This window comes from Phascolarctos cinereus, unplaced genomic scaffold, assembly GCF_003287225.1.
Source record: "Phascolarctos cinereus isolate Bilbo 61053 unplaced genomic scaffold, phaCin_HiC Scaffold_2;HRSCAF=192, whole genome shotgun sequence".
In the NCBI taxonomy this organism is placed as follows: domain Eukaryota; kingdom Metazoa; phylum Chordata; class Mammalia; order Diprotodontia; family Phascolarctidae; genus Phascolarctos; species Phascolarctos cinereus.
The window spans coordinates 59,575,852-59,598,867 of NW_027555625.1; the positions used below are offsets into that span (position 1 = coordinate 59,575,852).

Below are 23,016 nucleotides of genomic sequence, written 5' to 3' on the forward strand. Positions count from 1 at the left end.
GTCCAACTTTTTGTGACCCCATTTGGGGTTTTCTTGGCAAAAATACTGGAAAGGTTTGCCATCTCCTTCTCCAGCTCATTTTACAGATGAGGAAACTGAGGTAAACAGGGTTAGATGACTTGTTAAGGGTCACATAGCTAGTAAGTGCCTGAATCCAGATTTGAACTCAGGTCCTCTTGACTCTAGGTCCCAATGCTCTATCCTCCATGCCATCTAGCTGCTCTAGCTACAGGAACACAGTAGGTGCTTCATAAATGCTTAGTGACTTGACATAGACATAGTATAGCATAGGCACCCAGTGTGCAGAGAGATTCCCAGATACGAGCTGACACTTAGATAATGCTTTAAGGTTTGCAAGCACTGTACATACCTAGGCTTATTTGAGCCCCACCAAACCGTGATAGTTGGCATAAGTAGTATTGCCATTTTATAGATAGAAAAAACAGGCCCAGAATGGGGAAATAATTTGTTCAAGGTCACACAGCTACCCGCTCGATGTCTGGCCCCTTCCTCCTCTGCTATCGCCACTCCTCTGTGTACATTAGATCAAGGATAGCATGCTTCCATAACCCTTGCAGGTTTAAGGGAGGCAGGAGGAACATGTCACTGACACCATTTTACAGAAGAGGCGTCTGAGGCTTAACCACAAATGGGGTCATGGACATGACTGAAAGAAGACTTAACAGCAAAACTGAGGCTCTGGGGAGGTTAAGTAACTTGCCTAAGGTCACATAGCTAGTAAGTGCCACAGGCAGGATTTGAACCCAGATCGCTTGGCTCAAGCCCTGCCATACACTTATACTTGTATATGTGCTCATGCAATACAATTATTAAGCACCAGCTATGTACATAAACATATGCACAGACGCATACAGAAGGCTCCTCACGTTTCCCTCACCTTATCTGGCTGGTCTGCTCCTCAATGGCCTCTACAGCACTCTCCACAGAGCTCAGCAGGGACTGGATCTGATTGGCTGTCTCCTTGAGAAGGAAGCGGGTCACAAACTGGTCCACATTGGATCCCCCCTCGTAGACCTGTGACGGGAGAGCAGGGAGCAAAGGCAATGAGGAGCGTAAAGTGGGTGGGGGCATTTTGAGGTGGAGGGGTGTTGGAGAAGGCGCGTGGGGTCAGGGAGGCAGCCCACGCCTCCCTCCCACAATACCTCCTCTTACTTGCCCCTGAAGAGTCAACACATTTGGGGGAGCAGGGCCCTCCTGTATGAGATGATTCTGTTTGAACAGCTAATCGGCACTTCTGCTACCCCAAACTGAACTGCCTTCTCCTTCTCCTTTGTCCACTCCTCGGTGCTCCTTAGCCCAAGTCATAAATGGTGCCCTGGAATCCCTAGTCTTGGAACTGAAGATTGAGTTCAGTCTGTCAGCTAGCATTTATGAAGTGCCTGCCTGAATGGGGACTCAGCTGGCCAGTTCCAACTGGCCAACTCAGGGTCCTCACGTGGGGCATCATGCCATACCTGACTTTGGTGGCTGACACCTACTTAGATAACTGGAGGTTTACGGGCTAGATTTCTTCTCAAAGATCAAGCCTTAAGCCCAATTCACTCTGTCTCTCATTGATTTGACAACAGGTTCCTGCCCACCTAATGCTTTTTATAACACCACTTAAGGCTTATTTTTTGGGCCCTCCTGGCTCAGAGTGAATGTAAATAGTAACTGTTTCTCTTTTGACTTAGCAACCCTGAGGGTCTTCCCCTCCCAGTATGATTTTTTTTTTTAATTAAAAGGGCCATCTCTTGACTCACTTCTTAAAAAGGCCTATTCATTGAACGGGCATTTGCCTTATTCAAAGTCAGAACTTGAAAAGACCGGAGCTTAAAAGGGCCAAGGTCTCCCACTGCATCCTGGGCCATCTCCAGTTTTCCTGATGAATATCTGGCCACTGGACCCAGATGGCTCTGGAGGAGAAAGTGAGGCTGGTGACTTTGCACAACCCTCCTTACTCAAACCAATTCAATTGCAAGTCATGTCATCATCTCCCTGATGTCATGGTCCTCTTCAGGCATGAAGGATGAACCACACAACTGTATGCCAGACACAGCACTAAGCCCAGGGGATACAAAGAAAGACATAAAATAATCTCTGCTCTTGAGGAACTCACATTCTAATGGGTAGGAGAGCAGAGAGCAGGGCTTTAGGGACCATGCTGGTACCTAGGCGTGAACATTCATCAATAGGAGGGGGGGAAGAAAGTGAGAGAGAGAAAGAGAGAAGAGAGGGAGGAGAGAGTAGGGGGGAGGGAAAGAGAGACAGGAGAGAGAGAAAAAGGGAGGAGAGAGGGAAAGGCAGAAAGAGGGAGATCTGTCAAAAGAGAGACAGCCAGGGAAAGATCAAGGCAGGAGAAAGAAAGACAAAGCAGCAGAAAGAGAGGTGGGGAGACCAGGAGAAACAAACCGAAATGGGGTAGAAAGAGAGACAGGAAGACAGTAATAATGAGAGAGGGGGAAAGCCAGACAGAAAGAGAAACAGCGGCAATCTCTTCCCCAGACCAGGCAATTTCATGGGCGGTTTGAGACTGCATTGTAATTGTAGAGATGAAGGGGAAGGATTTGCTGTGGGTCAGACTGTCTTTTGTAAAATTAATTAACACTCAGAAAATTACTTCAGGTTCTGATATTTTTTGCTGAATTATAATCACTGATTATCCTTTCCACTTAATTTTTTTTAAAAATGAAAACCAAATGCCCCAGATCTGTTCCTCTACATCCCCAGGTTCTCTGACTGCCGAGGTAAGTAAGCTTTGTTGTTGTTCAGTCATTCCGGCCATGCCGGACTCTTTGTGACCCCATTTGGGGTTTTCTTGGCAAAGATACTGGAGTGGTTATTTCCTTCTCCAGCTCATTTTACAGAGAAGGAAACCGAGGCAAACAGGATGAAGTGACTTGCCCAGGGTCTCAGAGCTAGTAAGTGTCTGAGGCTGGATTTGAACTCAGGATGATGAGTCTTCCTGACTCCAGGCCTGGTGCTCCATCCACTGAACCATCTAGTTGCCCAACAACTAAGTAAAGAGGTCTGGAATTACAAGGTCTCCCCCATATCACCCTTCTCCAGTGGTGGGAGAGCAAAACAACCCAGATCCCTGAGGGCAAGCCTATGAGATCGAAGGCTTCCTTGTAAGAAAAATAGTGTCCCCATTGGTCAGGATTTCATCTTCCCTTTCAGACGAGTTGCTCCTCATAAAGGCAGATGGTCCCTCTGACACCTCATGGTGCTGATGTGGTAGAGAAGAAACATTACATGGACCCCATTCTCCCCAGACAGCTAAACTAGGACAGCAACCTGACCTAATAATAATAACTCACATTTGTGTATATAAATGTAATATATAAGCTTTAAGGCTTACAGGGCATCTCCTTGCCTCTGGATCCTGGCTTCCTTCAAGATGCAGCTCAAATCCTCCTCCCTGTGGGAGGCTTTTCCTGGACCCCCTTCCCTGCTCCTACCTGCCTTCTGCCATGACCCTCCACTGCTTCTACAGCGTATATCTTATTTGTACACAGCTGTTTGCATCTTGTCTTCTCTATTCAACTGTGAGGTCCTTGAAAGCAGAGAATGGGTTTTGCTTTTTTTGTTTTGTTTTGTTTCTTGGTATCCTCAGCACTTAGCAGTGAGCCTGGCACACAGTAGGTGCTAAATAAATACCAATTGACTGACCTGATTCACATCGAAGTAGACAGTATAAGCATTTTTATCCCTATTTTGCAGATGAGAAAACTGAGTCTCAGAGGGGTGAGGTTATTTGCTCCTGGTCTTCTGGCTGGGATTTGAATGTAGGGCTCCTCACTCCTCACCAAACCTTTCCGAAGGAATGTGAACGGAGCTCCTTGGGGCCACATTTTTCCCCTTTCTTGTATTGCCCAGCCCTTAGCACAGTGCCTGAAGTGGTAAATAAGCGCTTAATACATGCTTGGGACCTCACTCTGCCTCCAGAGGCCACACATCTTTGTCTCTCTAGGGATAGGGATGGCCGAGGAGATGGACACAGAGTATGTGTGGGCAAGGAGGCAGAAGTGGGCGGGGGCCGTCCTTTTCTTTCTTCCACGGAAAGGTTTTCCTTCTCCTGGGCAGGCAAAAATCCTTGGAGTTTCTCCAATAGGCCCCCTTCCAAATGGTACTTCTGTATCATAGTTATTGTGGGTGCAGTGGAAAAAGACCTGGGTGCAAATCCTGACTCCCATACTTTCTGGTTATGTGATTTTTTGGGGGGGCATATCACTTTACCCAGCTAGGCCTCAGTTTTCTTATCTGTACAATGTGGATAATAATACTCCCCCATGTCACAAGATTGTATGAGCTGTTATCATTGCAGAATTGAGTTGTCCCTATGTGGATTGCTATTATGGAATTCTGGAGTGGGTGTGGGTTTCCTTTAAAAGGCTCTGTAGGAAGAAGGCTGTCCAGATGGATGGTGGGCATAAACAGTGTTTGGTCAGTGGACTTGAGACATGTCATGAAACATCACCTAGGTCATGAAGGACCATGGAAGGGGGTAGATGAGTCATATGTTCAGAGCATAGGACAACGAATGAATGACCCAAGGGCTGTAAGAGCTGAAATATCAAGAGGCCCAGGGAATGGCCCCCAGCACTTTGAGCAGATCTTCCATGGAGGGTTTATGGAGGAAGATGGACCAGAATGACCCAGGATGAGGAGGCACAGATAGGCTGCACTCTCTACGAATCCCTCAAAAGCATCAAAAAACAGGACACGTCTAGTCTTCCCCATATCTATTGCTTTCCGTGTATGTCCCTGAAGGGAAGGTGGATCATGAGGGAAGGGCTTTCTTCCTAGGCCTGGGGACCCAAGCCAGACCATGACCCTCACAGTCTGCATTCTCCAGCACTAAACACAGCGATTGGTATGTAGTAAGCTCTTAATAAACGCTTGGTGATTGATAGATAGCAGTACCTCCTGTCTTAGGTTGGCTTCATACTCACCTTCTTGGTATAGCCCATGGCCTTCAGGACAGAGTGGTTCAGAGTCTCCAGGGAGGCTAGGACATCCTCATAGTCTCCCATGTGGTCCACAAAATAATCTAGGAGAAGGGGGCAGAGGGCAAGGAGTGATCAGGGCACATCTGAACTCTGTTCTTGCTTTGGGATGATGGAGAAGGCCATGTTATGCCCCTAAATTGGGGATGATGATTGAGGGTACTCATGGGTGGGGTGTAGGCAAAGGTGTCAATGGGAAAGCAAATGTGGATGGCCTTGGCTTTGGGAAAGTTTCTGCATCCTCCAACTCCATTCTTATGCTCTTCTTGTCCCCTTCTCCCTTTTTTGCCACCCTCCATGGCCCTTCTATCTAGTTTTGTTTGGGATCCCCCTTTCTGTAGATACCTTTAGCCCTTTCCCATCTTCCCCTGTTGTATCTTTCCCCACCCCATACCCATTAACCCTAGGGGCACCTACCACACAGCTCTTTGGTGTCCACATGGCTGCAGAGGGAGGGAAGAAGGGAGAAAGAATTGGAGAGTCAGTGGATTTGCATCTGCCCAACCCCAAGTGGAGGTGACAGTGAGGATGATTTTCCATTTTCATGTATCCAACTGAGGGCACCCTAGGATGGAACCCCTAGGCTTGGATCCCAAATGAAGGGACAGGAAGGCCAGTGGCACCTAAGAGGCAGCATGGTGTGGCAGCTGGACTTAGATCGAGAAGACAGGTTCAAATCCTGCTTCAGATCCTTTCCCTGAGTGACCCTGGGCAAGTCACTTAAAAAAAACAAACCTCAATGTGACTCAGTTTCCTCATCTGCAAAATGAAGGGGTTGAATTCAAGGTTCCTTCCAATTTTATGTCCATGATTCTATGGGATGGAAGGGTCCTAATTAATGGCAAAATATGCTTTTGGCCTACCATTAGAGTGACTAATGAAGTCAACAACCAGGGGGAGGGGAGAGGGGATTATTTCCAGATAGGACTGGTTAACATCTATAGATGTTCCCTGGGAGGACTCTGAGGGTGCACTGGTCCTGTTCCATAAGCACGTTACACCCCAACCACAGAATGTTAGAGCTGGACAGGACCTTAGAGGCCAGCAGGCTCAGCCCCTTCATTTTACAGATTAGTAAACTGAGGCACAGAGTTGTTAATTGACTAGCCCAGGATCACACAGCTAGGAAATGACAGGGCCAGATCCTGCACCCAGTCTGCCTGACTCCAAAACCAGAGTTCTTTCTATATGACTCATCCCCTTTAGAACTGAGCACCAAAAGGACAAAACAGGATGAGTCTATTGGACGCTGGATGGAGAGGCAAAGGGCCTAGCAAATCCCTCCTTGAAAGGATCCGTGGCTTTGAGATCAGCCCCATTTGGTGGGGTCAGGAATGATAGTAATGAAAATGGGAGCATCTGTGAGCTTCTGTTCCCTTTCAGCCGAGAAATGCTTGACAGGTGGCCTGTGTGAGGCAGGCAGAATTCCCCACCACCGAATCCCCCACAGGGGGAGAGATGAAAGAGCATGATGCAAACTGCTGAGAGAAAGTGGAAGTTCAGAAAGGGAATGATGTGGAGAGTGAGGGAACCTGTTGTCAAGAAACCGGAGAGAGAAAACAGCAGGGGATAATGGAAGCAAAGGCTACCGGAGGGGGCCAGAAGAAAGGGCTGGACAGCGACAGCGGCAGGGGCGGCTGGCTGGGGAAGAGTCAGACTTGTTCCCAGACAACCAGGGAGAGCCTGGCTGGCTGGCTGGCCAGGAGCCGACTAAGGGGATGGATGCCAGACTAAACTCAAGGGAAGGACCTACAGAAATCAGCCAGAAAGTAAGCTCAGCCTTCAGTGACTGACCAGCATTGTCCTCTTCAAGAACAAACAACAGCCATCTGTTGGGATGGGAGGAAGAGAAAGGGGGAAGGGAAAATGAGCTTGAGAGAGAGAGACTTAAGCAGAAGTGACTAAATGGGCAGACGGAACCACTGAGTCAGGACTCAGGCAGCTTCAGAGGCAGCTGTGAGTAGACATGGGAGTCCCAAGGATGGATGGAGAGACCCAAGGATGGGACTGAAGGAGTAAGCTGGCCAACCTTGGAATGAAATCTACAGAACAGCTGTGAGCATAAGATCATCCTGTTAAGAGGGGTTAGCTGAATTCTAAGACTGCACCCACAACTCACACACACGCGCGCACACACACACACACACACACACACACACACATGCATGCACACACACACCCCGACACACATGTATACATGTATGTATATATACTCCAAGACTTTTAAAATTAAGTTTTAATTGGTATTTCTTTTAACAACATCTAGATTTCCCATGGGATCCCTCTTCTTCCCTGTCTCCCGAGATTTTTTCAGCTTCCAACATCCAACATTCATTCATTCATCCATCCATCCATCCATCTATTCATTCAACAAGGCTGCCCTGACTCTCCCAGAATTTACTGTCTTTTTCGGTCCTTTGTTGCTTACCCATTCATTTCCTCATTCATCCATTTATTTACTTATTCATCAAACTAGGTGCTGATGGGGATACAAAGGTATTGAGGCCAGGAACTATTATTTCATATTGGTCTCTATCTTCAGAGCCTAGATCATAGGAGGTTGCTTAAGAGACGTTTCCTGATTTGAACTGAATAGTTTCTGCTGTCAGAGCTTACAGTCCGATATTATTGCTAATTGCCTCCATATATGTATGAGTCTTATCTCCTCAATTAGACTATGAGCTCCCAGAGGGCAGGAAGTGTGTATTTATTGTTTCCCTCACAGGGCCAAGTATCCAGCTAGGCACAAAATGATGTCAGCAAATATGTATGGAACACGGTGACTTTCTCCACTTGAAGAAAAATGGTTCTGGATGTACCCATCCTGAATGATTCTTCCCTCTCGAGTGATCCTCCATACTGTCAAACTGACATTCCTAAGACACAGGACTGCCCATGTCACTCTTCTGCTCAAGAATTCTCACTGACTCCCTGTTGCCTCTGAGATAAAATACAACCCCCTTTGTGTTGCATTTAAAGCCCTTCACAATATACCTTCAACACTTTTTTCCTGAATTATTTCCTGTTGTTCCCTCTATGTTCCAGGCAATCTGGCTTACTTGGGGTACCCTTTACACAACATTCTGTCTCCATCTTCAGTGGATTTTCACGGGATGGCTGCCATGGAATATTTCTTCACTTCAGCTTCTTGGAATCCCTACCTCCATTCAATGATCATCTCAAGTACCATCTCCTACATTCCTGCCCCACCCCAGCTCCCTTGGAAATTATTTTATATATATTTATCTGCATATATTGTTTCTCCCCTGTAGAATGTAAGCTTCTTGAGGGCAAGGATTGTCCTATTTTTGTCTTTGTACCCTCAGCGCTTGGCACTTAGCACTCAGCACAGCAATGCTAGTTGACTAAGTTGACTGACATGGTAGAAGTTTAATAAATGTTCACTGAATTGAATAAAAGAGTCCTTGGGGTCAGGCCATTGGTCAAAGAGTGCATGGGGAGGACAGAGGAAGGGTCTTGAAAAGCTAGGTTAAGGAGGGCAAGCTCTCAGAGACTTGGAGCTTGGGAAGAAGAGGCCACTGAAGATAAACTTTCAGGAGAGTTCCCACAAAAAAGATCTGGGGGTCTCAGTGGATTGTAAACTCAATATAAATCAATAAATAGGGTGTTGGTGTGGGTGTTCAGTCATTTTTCAGTCATGTCTGACTTTTCATGACTCCATTCAGGGTTTTCTTGGCAAAGATACTGGGATGGTTTGCCATTTCCTCCTCCAGCTCATTTGACAGATGAGAAAAATGAGGTAGACAGGGTTAAATGACTTGCCCAGGGTCACACAGCTAGTAAGTGTCTGAAGCCAGATTTGAACTCAGGAAGATAAGTTTCCCTGTCTCTAGCCCCAGAGTTCTATCCACCGTACCAATAGGGTACAAGATACTTAAAAAGACTAATGCTATCCCAGGCTACATTAAGAGAGGCATAGTGTCCAGAATGAGGGCAGTAAGAGATTAGATAGAGAGATATATAATACATATACATAGTTATGTGTGCATATATACGTGTGTGTGTGTGTGGCTCGATAGATACGTAGATAGATGGATGGATATCTTCTGCATTGTTCAAGGCATCTCTGGTTCTGGGCTTTGTGTTTCTGGAGAGACATAGATCACTGGAGAGCATCCAGAAGAGAGGAACCAGAACGGTTAGAAGCCTAGAGGATCTGTGATAGGGTAATCTCTTAAAAGAAATGGGGATGTTTACCTTGGAGAAGAGAACCTGACAGAATGTCTAGATTTACTCTACTTGGCCCCAGAGGAGAGAACCAGATCTAAAGCCTTCAGTGGGGATCACTAAGTAGAGGGGGGAGGACCATTGGTTGGGGAGGTTGCTGGGGGAGTTCTTAATCAGTTACAGGTTGGACGAGATAGCCTCTAAGGTCCCTCATAACTCTTAGATTCTGTGATCCTATCACCTCCCAGGAGAGTTGAGGAACTGGCCTGGGTTACTGGAACCTAGGAGAGTAACCTCAACAATTCATGGCTCTCTGACCCAGGGTGGGGATAGCTTCAGAATGAAGTACCAACAGACTTCTGGGACCATACCTAGCCCACTGCCACCCCTAATCCATGTGTTCCTAAGAGATTCCTTTTTCTATCCTCCTTTCCTCAAGGCCTTTATTTTCCCATCTGCACACTGAGGAAATGGATCCTGGTCTTCTCTCTCTCTCTCTCTCTCTCTCGTTAAGTGACTTGCCCAGGGTCATACAGTTAGCTGGCCTTCTCTCTTAAAAGTAGGCTGGGAAAGATTTTGGATATGTGGACCCAACAGTCACAATAGAAACAATGAGGGTCCTCTAAGGTCCCTTAAGATTCTGTGAATCTTTTCCAGTGTAATCTATAATTCCTTGAAAAATGACTTTTGGACAAGCTGCCATTTTTAGATTAGTGAAGCCTTCCATGGTTTCCCTTCCACTAGTGAGGAAAATTGAAAATTGTCATAGGAGAATGGTTGTCTCTCTTTTCAGTTTCTCACCCAAAGCCACACATTTTGATTGGGTGTAGCCACAAAGCCATGGCTGCCATGGGCTGTGAGTGGTCCTAGCTATATGAACAGCCCTGTGTTGGGGAAATGGGAGGACTCACTTGGTATTGTCAGAGTCAATCGTGTGAAAGAGCTTCTCAAGTTCTTCTTCATTAAGGACACCATCTGAAAAAAACAACTGGAATTCTTCCAAGGACAGCTTCCCATCATCTAAAAGAAAGAAGACATGAGGCATGAGGGTCTGGAGACAAAGAGCAAGTCTGTGATCCATTGGGACCATGGAGCAAGAGAATGGAAAGTCATGTAATCCCCAATGCACAAAATCCCCAATCACAAATAATCCCCAAATGCAGAGAGGACCTGCACACTAGATAATCCCCAAATCCAGAAAATCCCGAACCTAAATAATCCCCCAATCAACAGATAATCCCCCAAACCCAGGGAATTCCCCCACCTACAGATAATCCCCAAACTTCCCCTAAAGCCCGACTTTTAGGGTATATGTTCCAGATCATTAACTGAGGGGCCCATTCTACTCCCCACCCTCAACTACATTTCACTCTCTAACATCAACTCTTTCCCAGCTGTGGTAAAGTCCAGGCTTGGGCCTAAGGACAGAGTGCACCCATCTGTCCATCTCTCTTCTATCTCAGACTGGCCTTCTGTCTTCTTTCTTATCACCCATATTACCAGGTCCCTCCTTTCCCCCTAGAGTGGGACCAGTAAGGGTTCGGTCCTCCCTTATCTCAGACCACTCTGTCTCCTGCTTCAGGAAAGGCAGTCCCTGAGCTACTTCTTGAGGAAGATTTAATTAGCAGGAAAAGAGGCCCTGGGCCAGTCTATCTTTCATCCAGCAGTTCTGAGGCTACAGAGACAAAGTCATAAGATGACAGCTCCAGAGCTAGAAGGACCTCAGAGGTCATTTCCTCTAAGCCCATCATTTTACAGATGGGGAAAGTGAGGCCCTAGGAGACTAAGTAACTCCCCCAATGTCACAGAGGCATTGAGGATCTGAGAAAGGATTCAAACCCAGGCCCTCTGACTCTAAAATCTGAGTTCTTTCCACTGTCTACTGCCTCCCATTAGGAATCAGTTCTTTGCCCAGATCTACATGGGACAGTCTTCCTCTGTCCATGAAGTCAGAATTCATCCTGGATGCTTTGTGGGACTGCACAGACACAGGAAATTTGGGTAAGATTTCCACGGGGCTCAGAAGCAAGTCCTTAGCCCAAAGTGAGGCACAGGGGCTCAATATCTGAATTCCACTCTTGTTTTGCTCAGCCTGAGTTGGGTTCTAGGAACACAGGCTTCTCTTGAGTTTATTTCTGGTCCAACCGACTGTCTTAACAGCTTCCAATCTTGGGTGAGAGTGTCTGGCTTTTCTCCTCCAGGGAGATGGCCCTGTAGGCTCTACATAGGGTACACAGATGAGTTTCTGCCTGCTCCATCTGCTCATCCCCAACACTCCTTCCTTCCCCCTCCCCACTTTGGTTCCTCCTACCTCCTCTTCTCTCCCATTACCCCCAGGGACTGGTAGGCACAGCTGTTGGAATCACCTCCCCATCCTCCTTGATGAGATCAGAGACAACCTCACCAAGAGGATCCTATGGCTTTTGGCCAGTTGTCTTGGGTAGCTGGGAAGGAGGACCCTAGCAGCACACAGTTCTCTCAGACAGATATTAGATATTGGGCAGAGGGGCATTAATTACTCCAGAGGTGGTTTCACTTGAATCTCTTTCTTGACGAGTTATGAAATCCATCCATTTCTGAGAATGTACCTCTCTACCTGATCCATTTTCTCATTATCTATCCTCCTTAAACCTCTCTTACTTCTGACTTGACTATGTCTGTGGCCACCACTCACTATTCATCTGGGATACTGGATTCAAAATCTTGAGTTTCTCTTAGATTTTCCCCTCTCCGTTACCCAAAAGTGCATGGGACTTTTCTATCCCACTTTACCCCTGAAATCTCTTCTATATGTTGTTATCCACACCTTCCTTCCTGCCCCAATTGGAAGTCCTGTGCTAATTCACTTGAGCTCAAAGTGCTTTGCAATTAGTAAGTGCTAAATAAATGCTTTCTTTCTTTCTTTCTTTTTTTTTTTTTTGCTTTTAGGCAGTTGGGGTTAAGTGACTTGCCCAGGGTCACACAGCTAGTAAGTGTCAAGTGTTTGATCTGAGGCCGGATTTGAACTCAGGTCCTCCTGACTTCAGGGCCGGTGCTCTATTCACTGCACCACCTACCTGCCCCAATAAATGCTTTCTAATTCATTCATCTATAGCCAGTCAACATGAGATCCTATCTCAGCATCACTCATATTCATTTCCTCCTCTCTGATTCCTCTGCCATCATCCCCAGTAAAGGGTTAGGGTTAGGTTACCACCTACCTGGATTATTGCAAATAGCTAACTGACAGTATTCACCACCTCCACTGTGTTCCACCTCCAATCTATCCACCAGGCTACTACCAACATCATCTTTGTTATAAATAGATCTAGCCATGTCACACCTCTGCTCAAAAGTCTTTGGTGGCTCCCTATTACCTCCAGGATAAAGCTTAAACTCCATAACCTCATATTCAAGGCTCCCATAATTTAGTATTGCTCTATCTTTCTAACCATCTCTACCACCCAAACTCTGTTTTTAAATTGGAATCACTCAACAACCCTCAACATTCTCTGTGCTCTCATGACCCAATGTCTTTGCTTAAATTGATCCTCCTGCCTGGAATTCTCTCTCTCACTCTCTTCACTGGTTGAACTCATAATAATTCTTTAAAGCTCATTTCATATACCACCTCCTCCATGAAGCTTCCCCCTAATAATGTACCTTCTCTCCCAAACCCAACATGACACTTTCTCTGCACCTCAGTATGTATTTTTTATGTTATATTATGTATTATACTTACCTGTGTCAGTGTCTTCTAGACTATAAAGTCTTGGAGGACAAGGACTAGGGCCTTAACTAAACTCCAGCACAGTGTTCTGCACACAGTAGGAGCTTAATAAATGTCTGTTATACTTCACATTCCTGGTATGAAAGCTGAGTTTGCTACAGAGAGCAATAAGGGGAGGGGGAATGGGTCTTTTTTCATGTGTCTTCAGAAGCTAACTTCTATCATTCTGAGTTATTACGTGAGACTAGTTAGATCTTGAAGAAAGGGGATGTTTGCCCTTTAAAGCACTCTGGTGGGCTCCTTTCCTCCCCACAAGGGCTCTGCCCACACCTTCCCCAGGATAGGGGAAGAGGGCTGGGAAAAGAGAGTGTGAGGATGAGTAGGGGAAGGGAAGGATGGAGGAACCATGACCTGGGGTCTCTGTCTCATCTTGTATCTTTCTCTTCCTTTCTAACCATATCTCTGCCCAAGTGTCTCAGTCCGGTAATCAGAGATGACATGAAAAATCAAGATGGAGAGGGTGGACCCAAGAGCATTCATCCTCAGGGAAGAAGCAGAAGCCTAATGAATCCACATCTAATTAGGGGGAAGAGTCACCAAGTCAACAAAATGGCTTGAATTGGACCATGGTGTGGCATCCTTACATAGAATCAACTTCAAGCGTACGTGTATTCAAGTGTGTCAGAATTAATGAAGTGAGACCGCTGCCTTCACTAACAAGCTGGGACTGGCAGCTTCCTTAACAAGCTGGGGCCGGCAGCCTCACTAACAAGTGAGGGCTGGCGGCAGCTTCTCTGGCGCGTGACCTTTCAAATGCCAAACTCCTTATTTTAAAACACACACACACACACACACACCACACACACACACACACACACACACTTTTGCGTCTCACATGTCTGTACTGTGGGGAAGCATGGATAGCATTGCTGCCTGGCTCTGGCTGGCTAGGACATGGATGGTTCCAGTTCCTCTCGGGTGGCCAAGCCTCTCATCTCTCCACCTTCACCACTCCCCAACAGGCCTCTTCCCCTTTGTCTTACAGAACTACCTCCACCCCAGTCCCCACCCCAAACCGACACTTCAACCTCACTCTATTTCAATCCCTTTCTACTGAAGAAGGAAAGTTAGAGAAAATGATTAGTAATAACCAATTATGGAGGACAGCCAGGCTTTCCCCCTGTCCTATTTCATTGTTCAAAGCCCAGCCTTTGAAGGACTTTACTGATCTCTGCCAAAAATTCACCCCACCTAGACCATCTTATCTATGGTGAATTCCTGCCCATTGTGTTCTCCTCAAGCAAATTTGGGTGGAGGTAGATCCTTTCTCTAGCTTGCCCGAGGCTGGGGGTGGTCTGGGCCTAGAGAAGTGACTTAATGTTACTTCTCTCAGCCTCTCATTGGAGCTCATTTCTCATTGTCATATTCATTTTCTCATTAATTGTTAACCAACTGGAGTTGATTGCCATCCTTAGGTGACACTCTCTCTTACAAGAGCATATAAACTGTGAGCCTACCACCATGAGGGGTCTTTGGCATTCAAGAGTGCCACTGACCTCTTTTTTAATAAAATAATAAAATATTAGCATTATTAATAAAATGACTAATTACCCAGAAACTATGAACTTTTAAAATACCACGAAAGGGTATAAATATTTATATAGCACCTACTATATGCCAGGCACTGTACTTAAGTCTTTTTCGTTTGTTTTTTACAAATGTTATCTCATTTGATACTGAGTCCCACAAATTTGCCACTGGAACCAGGGCAAGCTTGAGAAGGCCCCTCAGTTTCCCTATTTGGAAAGTAGGATGGTTGGATTAGACAGATAATCTCTAAGGCCTCTTCTTGCTCCAAATGTTCTGATTGCTCCAAGCGGATATGTCTAAAACCAAACATATCAGTTGTCTAACGCCGCAAAATGAGCTCCACTCTGTGACGGTCCAGTTTCCATCAATGACACGTACAATTACTTTCCCTGCCAACCAGGCCAGAAAGCCTGGTTTGTCTTAGTCTTTTCCCTTCTTCCTCATTCCCAATATTCCAAAAGTCCCAAAGTAGTATAGTAACTGATAATTTTGTACCTACCCTTTTCTACTCACCTCACACTTAAACTGCTGGAGTAACCACTTAAACGGCGGTCCTGACTACAGTCTCTCTGTAAGCCAGAACATGCCATGAATCTTCCTAATACAAAACACTAAACATGCCACTCTCTTTCTCAAGAACCTCCAATGGGCCCCAGTTGCTCATTAGATCTAAAAGTACAAATTCCTTAGACCTTGTACATCTGACCTCAAACAGCCTCCATGGCCAAGCCTCCCACAACTCCCTGGGTGAATGCCCATCTAGTCTAGACTGGTCTCTTTCCCCTCCATCATGATAATTCCTGCCTCCATACTCTACCTGTCTGCTCTCCTGTTCCCTGTACTGTTCCAAGTACCTATCCCATCTAGCTCTCCCTGTATTATTATAATCTACCTGTTGTCCTAGATCCACCTTAAGTCCATCTACTTTGGGAAGGTGATGCAGTGGACAGAGTTCCAGGCCTGATGTCAGAAAGACCCATCTTTCTGAGTTCAAATCTAGCCTCAGACACTTACTAGCTGTGTGACCCTGGGCAAGTCACTTAACCCAGTTTGCCTCAGTGCAAAATGAGCTGGAGAGGGAAATGGAAAACCACTGCAGTATCTTTGCCAAGAAAACCCCAAATGGGGTCACAGAGAGTCAGACATGACTGAACAACTACACTTTGGAAAGGATTTCCTGACTATTCCAGACCATGGAGATCTCCCCCTTCCTGAACGCTTACAATGCTTAGATGAGGATCAGGTATGTTAAGCTTTGGGTGCATACACCGTGATGGTCCTGTTCCCTGTGCTAGCCTTGTCTCCATCCTTATCTAGACAACAAGCTTCCACTGAGCAGAATTTGTGGGGGATTTTAAGCTATTCTAGGGAAAAGAGAAGGATCAAAAAAGAAAAGACCAATGGCTGGAGGAGAGGGGACAGACAGAAGTAAAACCACTCAACCCTCACTTTGCTTCTGTTTTCTTTGCAAAGGAGAATGATGTTTAGACGGGAAAGAGCAGGACATAAATGACTTAACAACAAAGCACCCAGCTGCCCTTGATGAATCCAAGTCACCACGGCCAGACAAGCTGCGTTCTAAGATACTGAAAAAAGGGATTTTTCAGTACTGAATGCGATTGTTGAGTCACTTTTACTGACATTGAAAGATCTTAGGGAACTAGAAAGGTGCCACGGGACTGGAGAAGGAAACATTTTGCCACAGTTTAAGAAAAAAAAAGAGAACAGAGTTTGCAACAAGAAGCCAACTTAATTCAATTCAATAAATATTTTCTAATTGCCTACTATGTGAAAGGCACTGTATTGCTGTAGAGGGGATTGGAGATATAAAGAGAGAATGAAAGACCCTCTCTGTCCTCAAGCAACCTCCATTCTCCTGAAGAAGGTAGGTATTTACAGAGACAAGGATGTCATTGACCAACTCTGATAGACTTGACTCTTCTCAGCAATACAATGCTATAAGACAATCTGAAATATTCATGATGGAAAATGCTCTCCACATGCAGAGAAAGAACTATGAAGTCTGAATGTAGATGGAAGCACACTATTTTCTTTTTTTGTTTTGTTTTGTTTTTTCTTTCTCATGGTTTTCCCCTATTGTTCTGATTCTTCTTTCACAACATGACTAATACGGAAATAGGTTTAATATGATCGTACATGTATAGCCTATATCAGATTGCTTGCCATCTTGGGGAGGGGAAAGAGGACAGAGGGAGAAAAAAATTTGGAACTCAAAATCTTATAAAAGTGAACATTTAAAACTATCTTTACATGTAATTGGAAAAAATAAAACACTATTAAGTGGGAAAATAAGTAAATAAAACTAATTTTTTAAAAAAAAGAATGTAATCAAGTTTGACTTTAATTTTTGGAGGGAAAAATAAAATGTATTATTAAATGAATTGTTGGTGAACATCTACAAAAGAATATGGGGATCGCTATGTTCAGATTAAATCATTTCCTCTTTTGACATGGTTACTAGATGGATAGATCAGGAGAATGCTATGGGCGTGCTTTCCCTAGATGTAAGCAAAGCATGTGATAGTCTTTTATGTTATTCTTGTAGAAAAGATGGAGAGATTGTGGGTCAGATGACAGAGGTTAGTCGGATTTGGAAATGGTCGAGTGACTGGATACAAAGAGAAGCTATTAATTATTCAGTGCCAACTTGGAAGGCGGCCTTCAGCAGAATGGGCCCTCGGGCCTGCACTGTTTAATATTTTCATTAATAACTTGGACAAAGCAGTAGATGTCATGCCTATCCAGTCTGGAGGTAGCAGGAAGCTAGGGAGGATGATCTACAAGCAGGATATCAGAACCCCCCAAAAAAGGCTGATATACGGGGCCAAATTTCAGCAGCTGAAATTTAATAGGGATAAATGCAAAGTGTTACATTTGTGTTTGAAAAATAAATCAGGTGCATGAGTACAAGATGCAGGAAACATGGCTAAATCACCATTTGTGTGGAAAAGATCTGGGGGAGGGAGGGGTTCTAGTAGAATGCAAACTCAAAATAAGTCAACCAGCACCCATTAAGCGATTGTTATATGCCAGGCACTATGTTAAATGCTGGGACACAAAAGCAAAAGGAAAGACACTCCCAGTCCTCAAGGAGCTCATATTCATTTTTTTTGTTTTGGTTTGGTTTTTTGTTTGTTTTTGGTTGGGCAATGGGGTTAAGTGATTTGCCCAGGGTCACACAGCTAGTAAGTGTTATGTGTCTGAGGTCAGATTTGAGCTCAGGTCCTCCTGAATCCAGGGCCGGTGCTCTATCCACTGCGCCACCTAGCTGCCCCAAAGAACTCATATTCTAATGAGGAAAACCAACACATAAAAGTTGGGGGACGAGTGGGAGAAGGTACCCACTCTGGGACATGGTGGAGAAAGAAGTCCCAAGAGTCAGGAGCATAGCCTGAAGGAAAAAAGGAGTAGAATGAACGTGGTTGGCCTTTGCACTTTCCTTCAAATGGAGGTTCAGGGAGGAATTGATCCATCAAAGGAAGGGGTACCAGGCATGGAGTTGTCTTCCAGAACGAGAACGGGGCTGTGGCATGGTGGAGAATGAAGTATGGAGAGTCAGGAGTGGTGCCCAGAGAGACATGAAGGAGTGAACACTAGGAGGTGGTGGGATGGAGACAATGGGATCATGAGGTAGGACCTAGGTGGGAATCTGAAAAGGAGACCTCCTCTCCACCATTGTGCCAAAAAGGAGCTCTGGCTTGGGTAGGCAAATAGAACGAGCTTATCAGAGGATGAAGAAAAGAAGGGGAGGAAGAGGAAGGAGGAGAAGGTGAAGAAGGAAGAGGAGGCGATGTCAATCTTAGGCTGAATTACAAGAGCTATGGTGTCCATGACACTAGTGCTAGGAAGCCTAGTCTGTATGATTATCATATTGTATCTCTTCCCAGGGCCCTGCTCAGATCAACTCTGGATTATGATGTCTGGTTTTTGCTTCAAAATTTTAGGAAAGAAATTGATAAGCTAGAAAGCATCAAAAGGAGGACAAATGAGAATGGTGAAAGGACTTGGGATTATGCCACATGTGAGCTAATTAAAAGAACTAGGTGACACAGTGGATAGAGTGCTGTCCCTGACATCAGGAAGACCTGAGTTCAAATCAGGCCTCAGGTACTTACTATCTGTGTGACCCTGGGCAAGTCACTTAACCCAGTTTGCCTCAGTTTCCTCATCTGTAAAATGAGCTGGAGAAGGAAATGGCAAGCCACTCCAGTACCTTTGCCAAGAAAACTCTAAATGGGGTCACAAGAGTCTGGCATGACTGAACAGTGACAAAAAGAAGACTTGGAGGATGTGGAGAGCTATTTTCAAGGATCATGTGAAAGGGGAATTTGAATTATTCTGCTTGGTCCCAGAAGGCAAAACTAGGAGCAAGGGACAGATAGTACAAAGAGGAAGAAGGTTTTTGAAGAATTTTTGGGAGGACTTGGACAAGAAATAGTAGCTCTCTTTACATGTGTTAGTTCAATTGATCCCCCACAATAGCTCTGAGGGAGAGGTACTATTATTAATTTATTAATTATTATTTTATAGATGATGAGGAAACTGAGACACAGAAAAGTGAAGGGACTTGCTGAGGTCATACAGCTAGTCAGTGTCTGAGGCAGGATTCAAACTCAGGTCTTCCTGACTCCAAGTCCTTTGTTCTATCTACTGTGGTGCCTAGACTCAGTCACTCAGGATGAAAGAGCATGGATGGGTTGTGATCTTTATTGTTTCAGTTTTTCACACACTTCGATGAACTCACAGATTTAGGGACAGAGTAAAGAAAAACTTCCTAACAAGCAGAGCTGTCCAAAAATGGAATGGGGAAGATTGTGAATTTCCCTTCACTGGAAGTCTCAAAGCAAAGGCTACTGTGGTTAGGTACAGAGTAGAACTCAATAGATACTTGAGGACCAATTGACTAGCAAAACTTAAACACTTTTGATTAGTCTTTAAAACTTTTAAATGATTCTTATGAGATGGGATGATAGACTAGATATGCTGGTAACCTGAGTCCTTGCCTCACAAAATCCATGACAGGGGCTAGTGGAGAGCCTGCCAGGCCTCCAATCATAATCCCCAACTGATTCCTGGATCTGATTCTCATTTGATCTGGGCTAAGTTATTTCCCTTTCCTGGGCTTCTGTTTCCCTCACTGTAAAATAAGGAGTTTGGTATTTATAGCAGCATTTTTTTGGTAGTAGCCAAGAACTGGAAACAAAATTGATACCCCTCAACTGGGAATTGGTAAAACAAGCTGTGGTACACGAATGTAATGGAATATTACTGAGCTATAAGAAATGATGAGTGTGATAAATGCAGAGTAGGGGAAGACACATGAGTGTAAAGCCAGCAGACTCAAGAAAACAAGGACTACAATGATAGAAACAGAAAGAACAAGAAAACAAGGAAACCTGAATATTCTGCAGTGATGACCAAGTTCTGCCTCCTGAGATCTGCCCCTTCTCCCTGCTACTTTGCAGAAGTGAGGGACTAGGAGCGTGGAACACTGCATACATAGACCTTTTTTTTTTTTTAGCATATTGATTAATTACGATGAACTACTTTTTTTCTCTTTTTTTTTATTTCTCAGTATAAGAAATAAAAGAGGGAGAAGGGAGAGATGCATCAGGAAATACAGGTGATGTAAAAACAAAAGATATCAATAAAATTTATTTTAAAAAAGAGGGGAAGGAGGAATAGCTTGGACAAAATAACTAAGGTTCCTTTCAGCTCTGGGTCTTACAGACGTAGATGTACATGCCCTGAAATTCGGAGACTGGCTGGGGAAAGTGCCCTCGTGACAGGTGGCATAGATTTAGCCCTCTCAGGATAGCTGGACCTGAGCACTAAAGAAAATGAAGCTGTCAGGGTTGAGGAAAGAGCAGTTCTTGCCCCTCAGGCTCAAGAAACCAGTGGGGGAGTATCTCTCATCAAAAGGACTGCTCAGCCATCTTCTCTCTCCTCCCCACTGTCATCCCTCTCCGCCTTCTTTGTCTAATGAGCCCATTAAATTCCTGAGAAATCATAGCCTGTGACCCTGTGTTCCTGAGCTTTCTAATGAGGAGGAAGAAACACAATGAAAATGAAATACTGGTCTGTGGTTGGGGAAGGGATGAACAGTGTCTCATGTGTAGTCATACACACTGATGGTCAAAAATAGCTTTAGGGATCATAACAAAAGGACTGACTGCTTCAACAAACATGTCTGCTTTTGCTCCTCCACACTTTCCCAAAGTTCTTCTCAACCCGACTTTACCTTTTCTTTAGCTCCAACAGTGAAAAGAGCATTAGATTTCAGTGTGAAGATCTGGGTTCAAATCTTGGCCACTCACCATTTGTGTGACTTGGGGAAAGTCACTTTGCCTCTCTGGACCTCACTTTCCTCAGCTGTAAAATGAGGGATTGGACTAAATGACCTGTAAAATGCCTTCCTGGTTTAAATCTATAGTCCTATGACCCTTTCTTTTCTTTTCTCCCTTCTCATGTCCCTTCTTCCCTTTCTCCCAGCCACTTCACCTCAAATCAGTTCAACTAGCATTTACTAAGATTCTACTAATGCCAGAGGTCTCACTGAACCTTGGAGAGAAAGAAATCAAAACGAAATTGTACCTGCCCTCACAGAACTAGCAATGACTCGAGTGCTGGACTTGGAGTCAGAAAGATCTTAGTTAAAATCCTCTCAGATATTTATTAGATGTGTGACCTGGGCAAGTTACATAAATTTCTGTCTGCCTCAGTTTATCACATCTCTAAAATGGGACTAATAATACTCACCTCACAAGTTGTGAGGATCAAATGAGATGCCATATGTAAAGTTCTTTGTAAACTCTTTGTAAATGCTGACTAGCATCGTCTTCGTCATTATCACTATCACCATCATTATAGTCTGTCCTCATCATCTTCATCACCACCATCATCTTCAAGACCACCATCATCATCTCCACCACCTTCATCATCACCATCATCATCATCACTATAACCATCATTATAGTCTGTCCTCATCATCACCATCATCTTCATCAAGACCACCATCGCCATCTCCACCACCATCTTCATCCTCTAGTGAAGACTTTCCTACTTGCCCACCCAAGCCAGAGCTCCTTCTTGGCACAATGGTGGAGAGGGAGTCTCCTCTTCAGATTCCCACCTAGGTCCTACCTCATGATCCCATTGTGCCCATCCCACCATCCACCAGTGTTCACTCCTTCCTCCCTCTCTGGGCTCTATTACTGCCTCTCTCGACTTCTTTTTCCACTATGCTACAGGAGTCTCCTCACCTTGGAAGACCACTCCAGCCCGGTATCCCTTCCTTTGATGGATCAACTCCTCCCCGAACCTCCATTTTCAGGAAAGTGCCAAGGCCAACCATGTCTACTCCTTTCTTCTCCAGGCTCCTGACTCTCTAGACTTCTTTCTCCACTATGCCCCAATTCAATCAACCAATCAATCGACATTTATTCAGGGTACCTTCTCCCTCCCTCCCCTCCCCCTTTCAGCTCCCTTTTATGTGTTATCTTCCCTCATTAGAATGTAAATTCCTTCGAGGCAGGGACCCTTTTTCTTTTTTGATTTTTTGTATCCCAACACTTAGCACAGTGCCCACACACAGTAATCACTTAATGGATGCTTTGTGGAGTTGTTGATTTGTCTAGGAAGTCAGTGGATTAGGAAGGAGAAAAGAGGCACCCGATAGGGAGTGCCTTAAGAAATCCGGGGGGTATTATGTACATTTATACCATTGGTTGACTGGAGGAGGTTCTAACCTTTGGGCTGGAGAGGGTAATGCATAGGTGATCAGGGAAATGGTACTGCTAGCCCCACAGATGATGCAGAGAGGAGTAAGTTTCTCAACATCACACAGCGAGTTAGTGGCTGAACCAGGACCCAGATCCAGACCTTCAGACTCCCAGTGTTCTTTTCCCTATACCACACTGCTTCTGGTTGTCATCTACTAGTCTCATGTGTGTGTGTGTGTGTGTGTGTGTGTGTGTGTGTGCGTGTGTGTGTGTGTGTGTGTGTGTGTGTGTGTGTGTGTGTGTGTGTGTGTGTGTGAATTCTCTCCCAGCTAAAAATATAATTGACATGAGGGCAGAGACCATGTTTTGGTCTGGGTTTGATTCTTGGGTCTGGCACAGTGGTATGGAGAGGTCTCTTTCACCCTAGATTCCCACCCCATGCCAATTAAGTGCCGGTACAGCCCTTGATTCTTAAGTCAAGCCAGCAGGTCTACCAGAAAGCAGAGGCAGGAAAAGTGTGGGGGGGAATGGAAGGGAGAAGGGGAAGTGGGTGGGGAAGCCAGGTGTGTGCATGAGTGCTCCCAAGGAGAGGAAAGGGGGTTAAAAGAGGGAGTGAAGGAATCCCCCTTTTACCAATATTCCCTTATTTATAATGGGGATGAAAAGGACTAATAATATTTAGCCGAAGGTATTTGTGTCTTTATTTCTCTGCTGTTTCCATTCTTGAGAAACCAGGAGGGGGAGGGGCTAAAGATGCACTCAGAGGCTGCTCCTACTC

At 45.0% G+C, this 23,016-nt stretch overlaps 1 protein-coding gene across 1 annotated transcript in view; it reads right to left on the bottom strand.

Moving 5' to 3' along the window:
* Positions 1–23,016, bottom strand: part of NECAB2 (N-terminal EF-hand calcium binding protein 2) — a 51,566-nt gene that overhangs the window by 24,303 nt on the left and 4,247 nt on the right. The window contains exons 3-6 of the mRNA XM_020989270.1: positions 10,109–10,217; positions 5,427–5,452; positions 4,956–5,053; positions 899–1,035 (exon numbers count right to left, since the gene is read on the bottom strand). Coding sequence (XP_020844929.1) covers positions 899–1,035; positions 4,956–5,053; positions 5,427–5,452; positions 10,109–10,217 — 370 coding nt within the window. The remainder of the gene's footprint in view (positions 1–898; positions 1,036–4,955; positions 5,054–5,426; positions 5,453–10,108; positions 10,218–23,016) is intronic.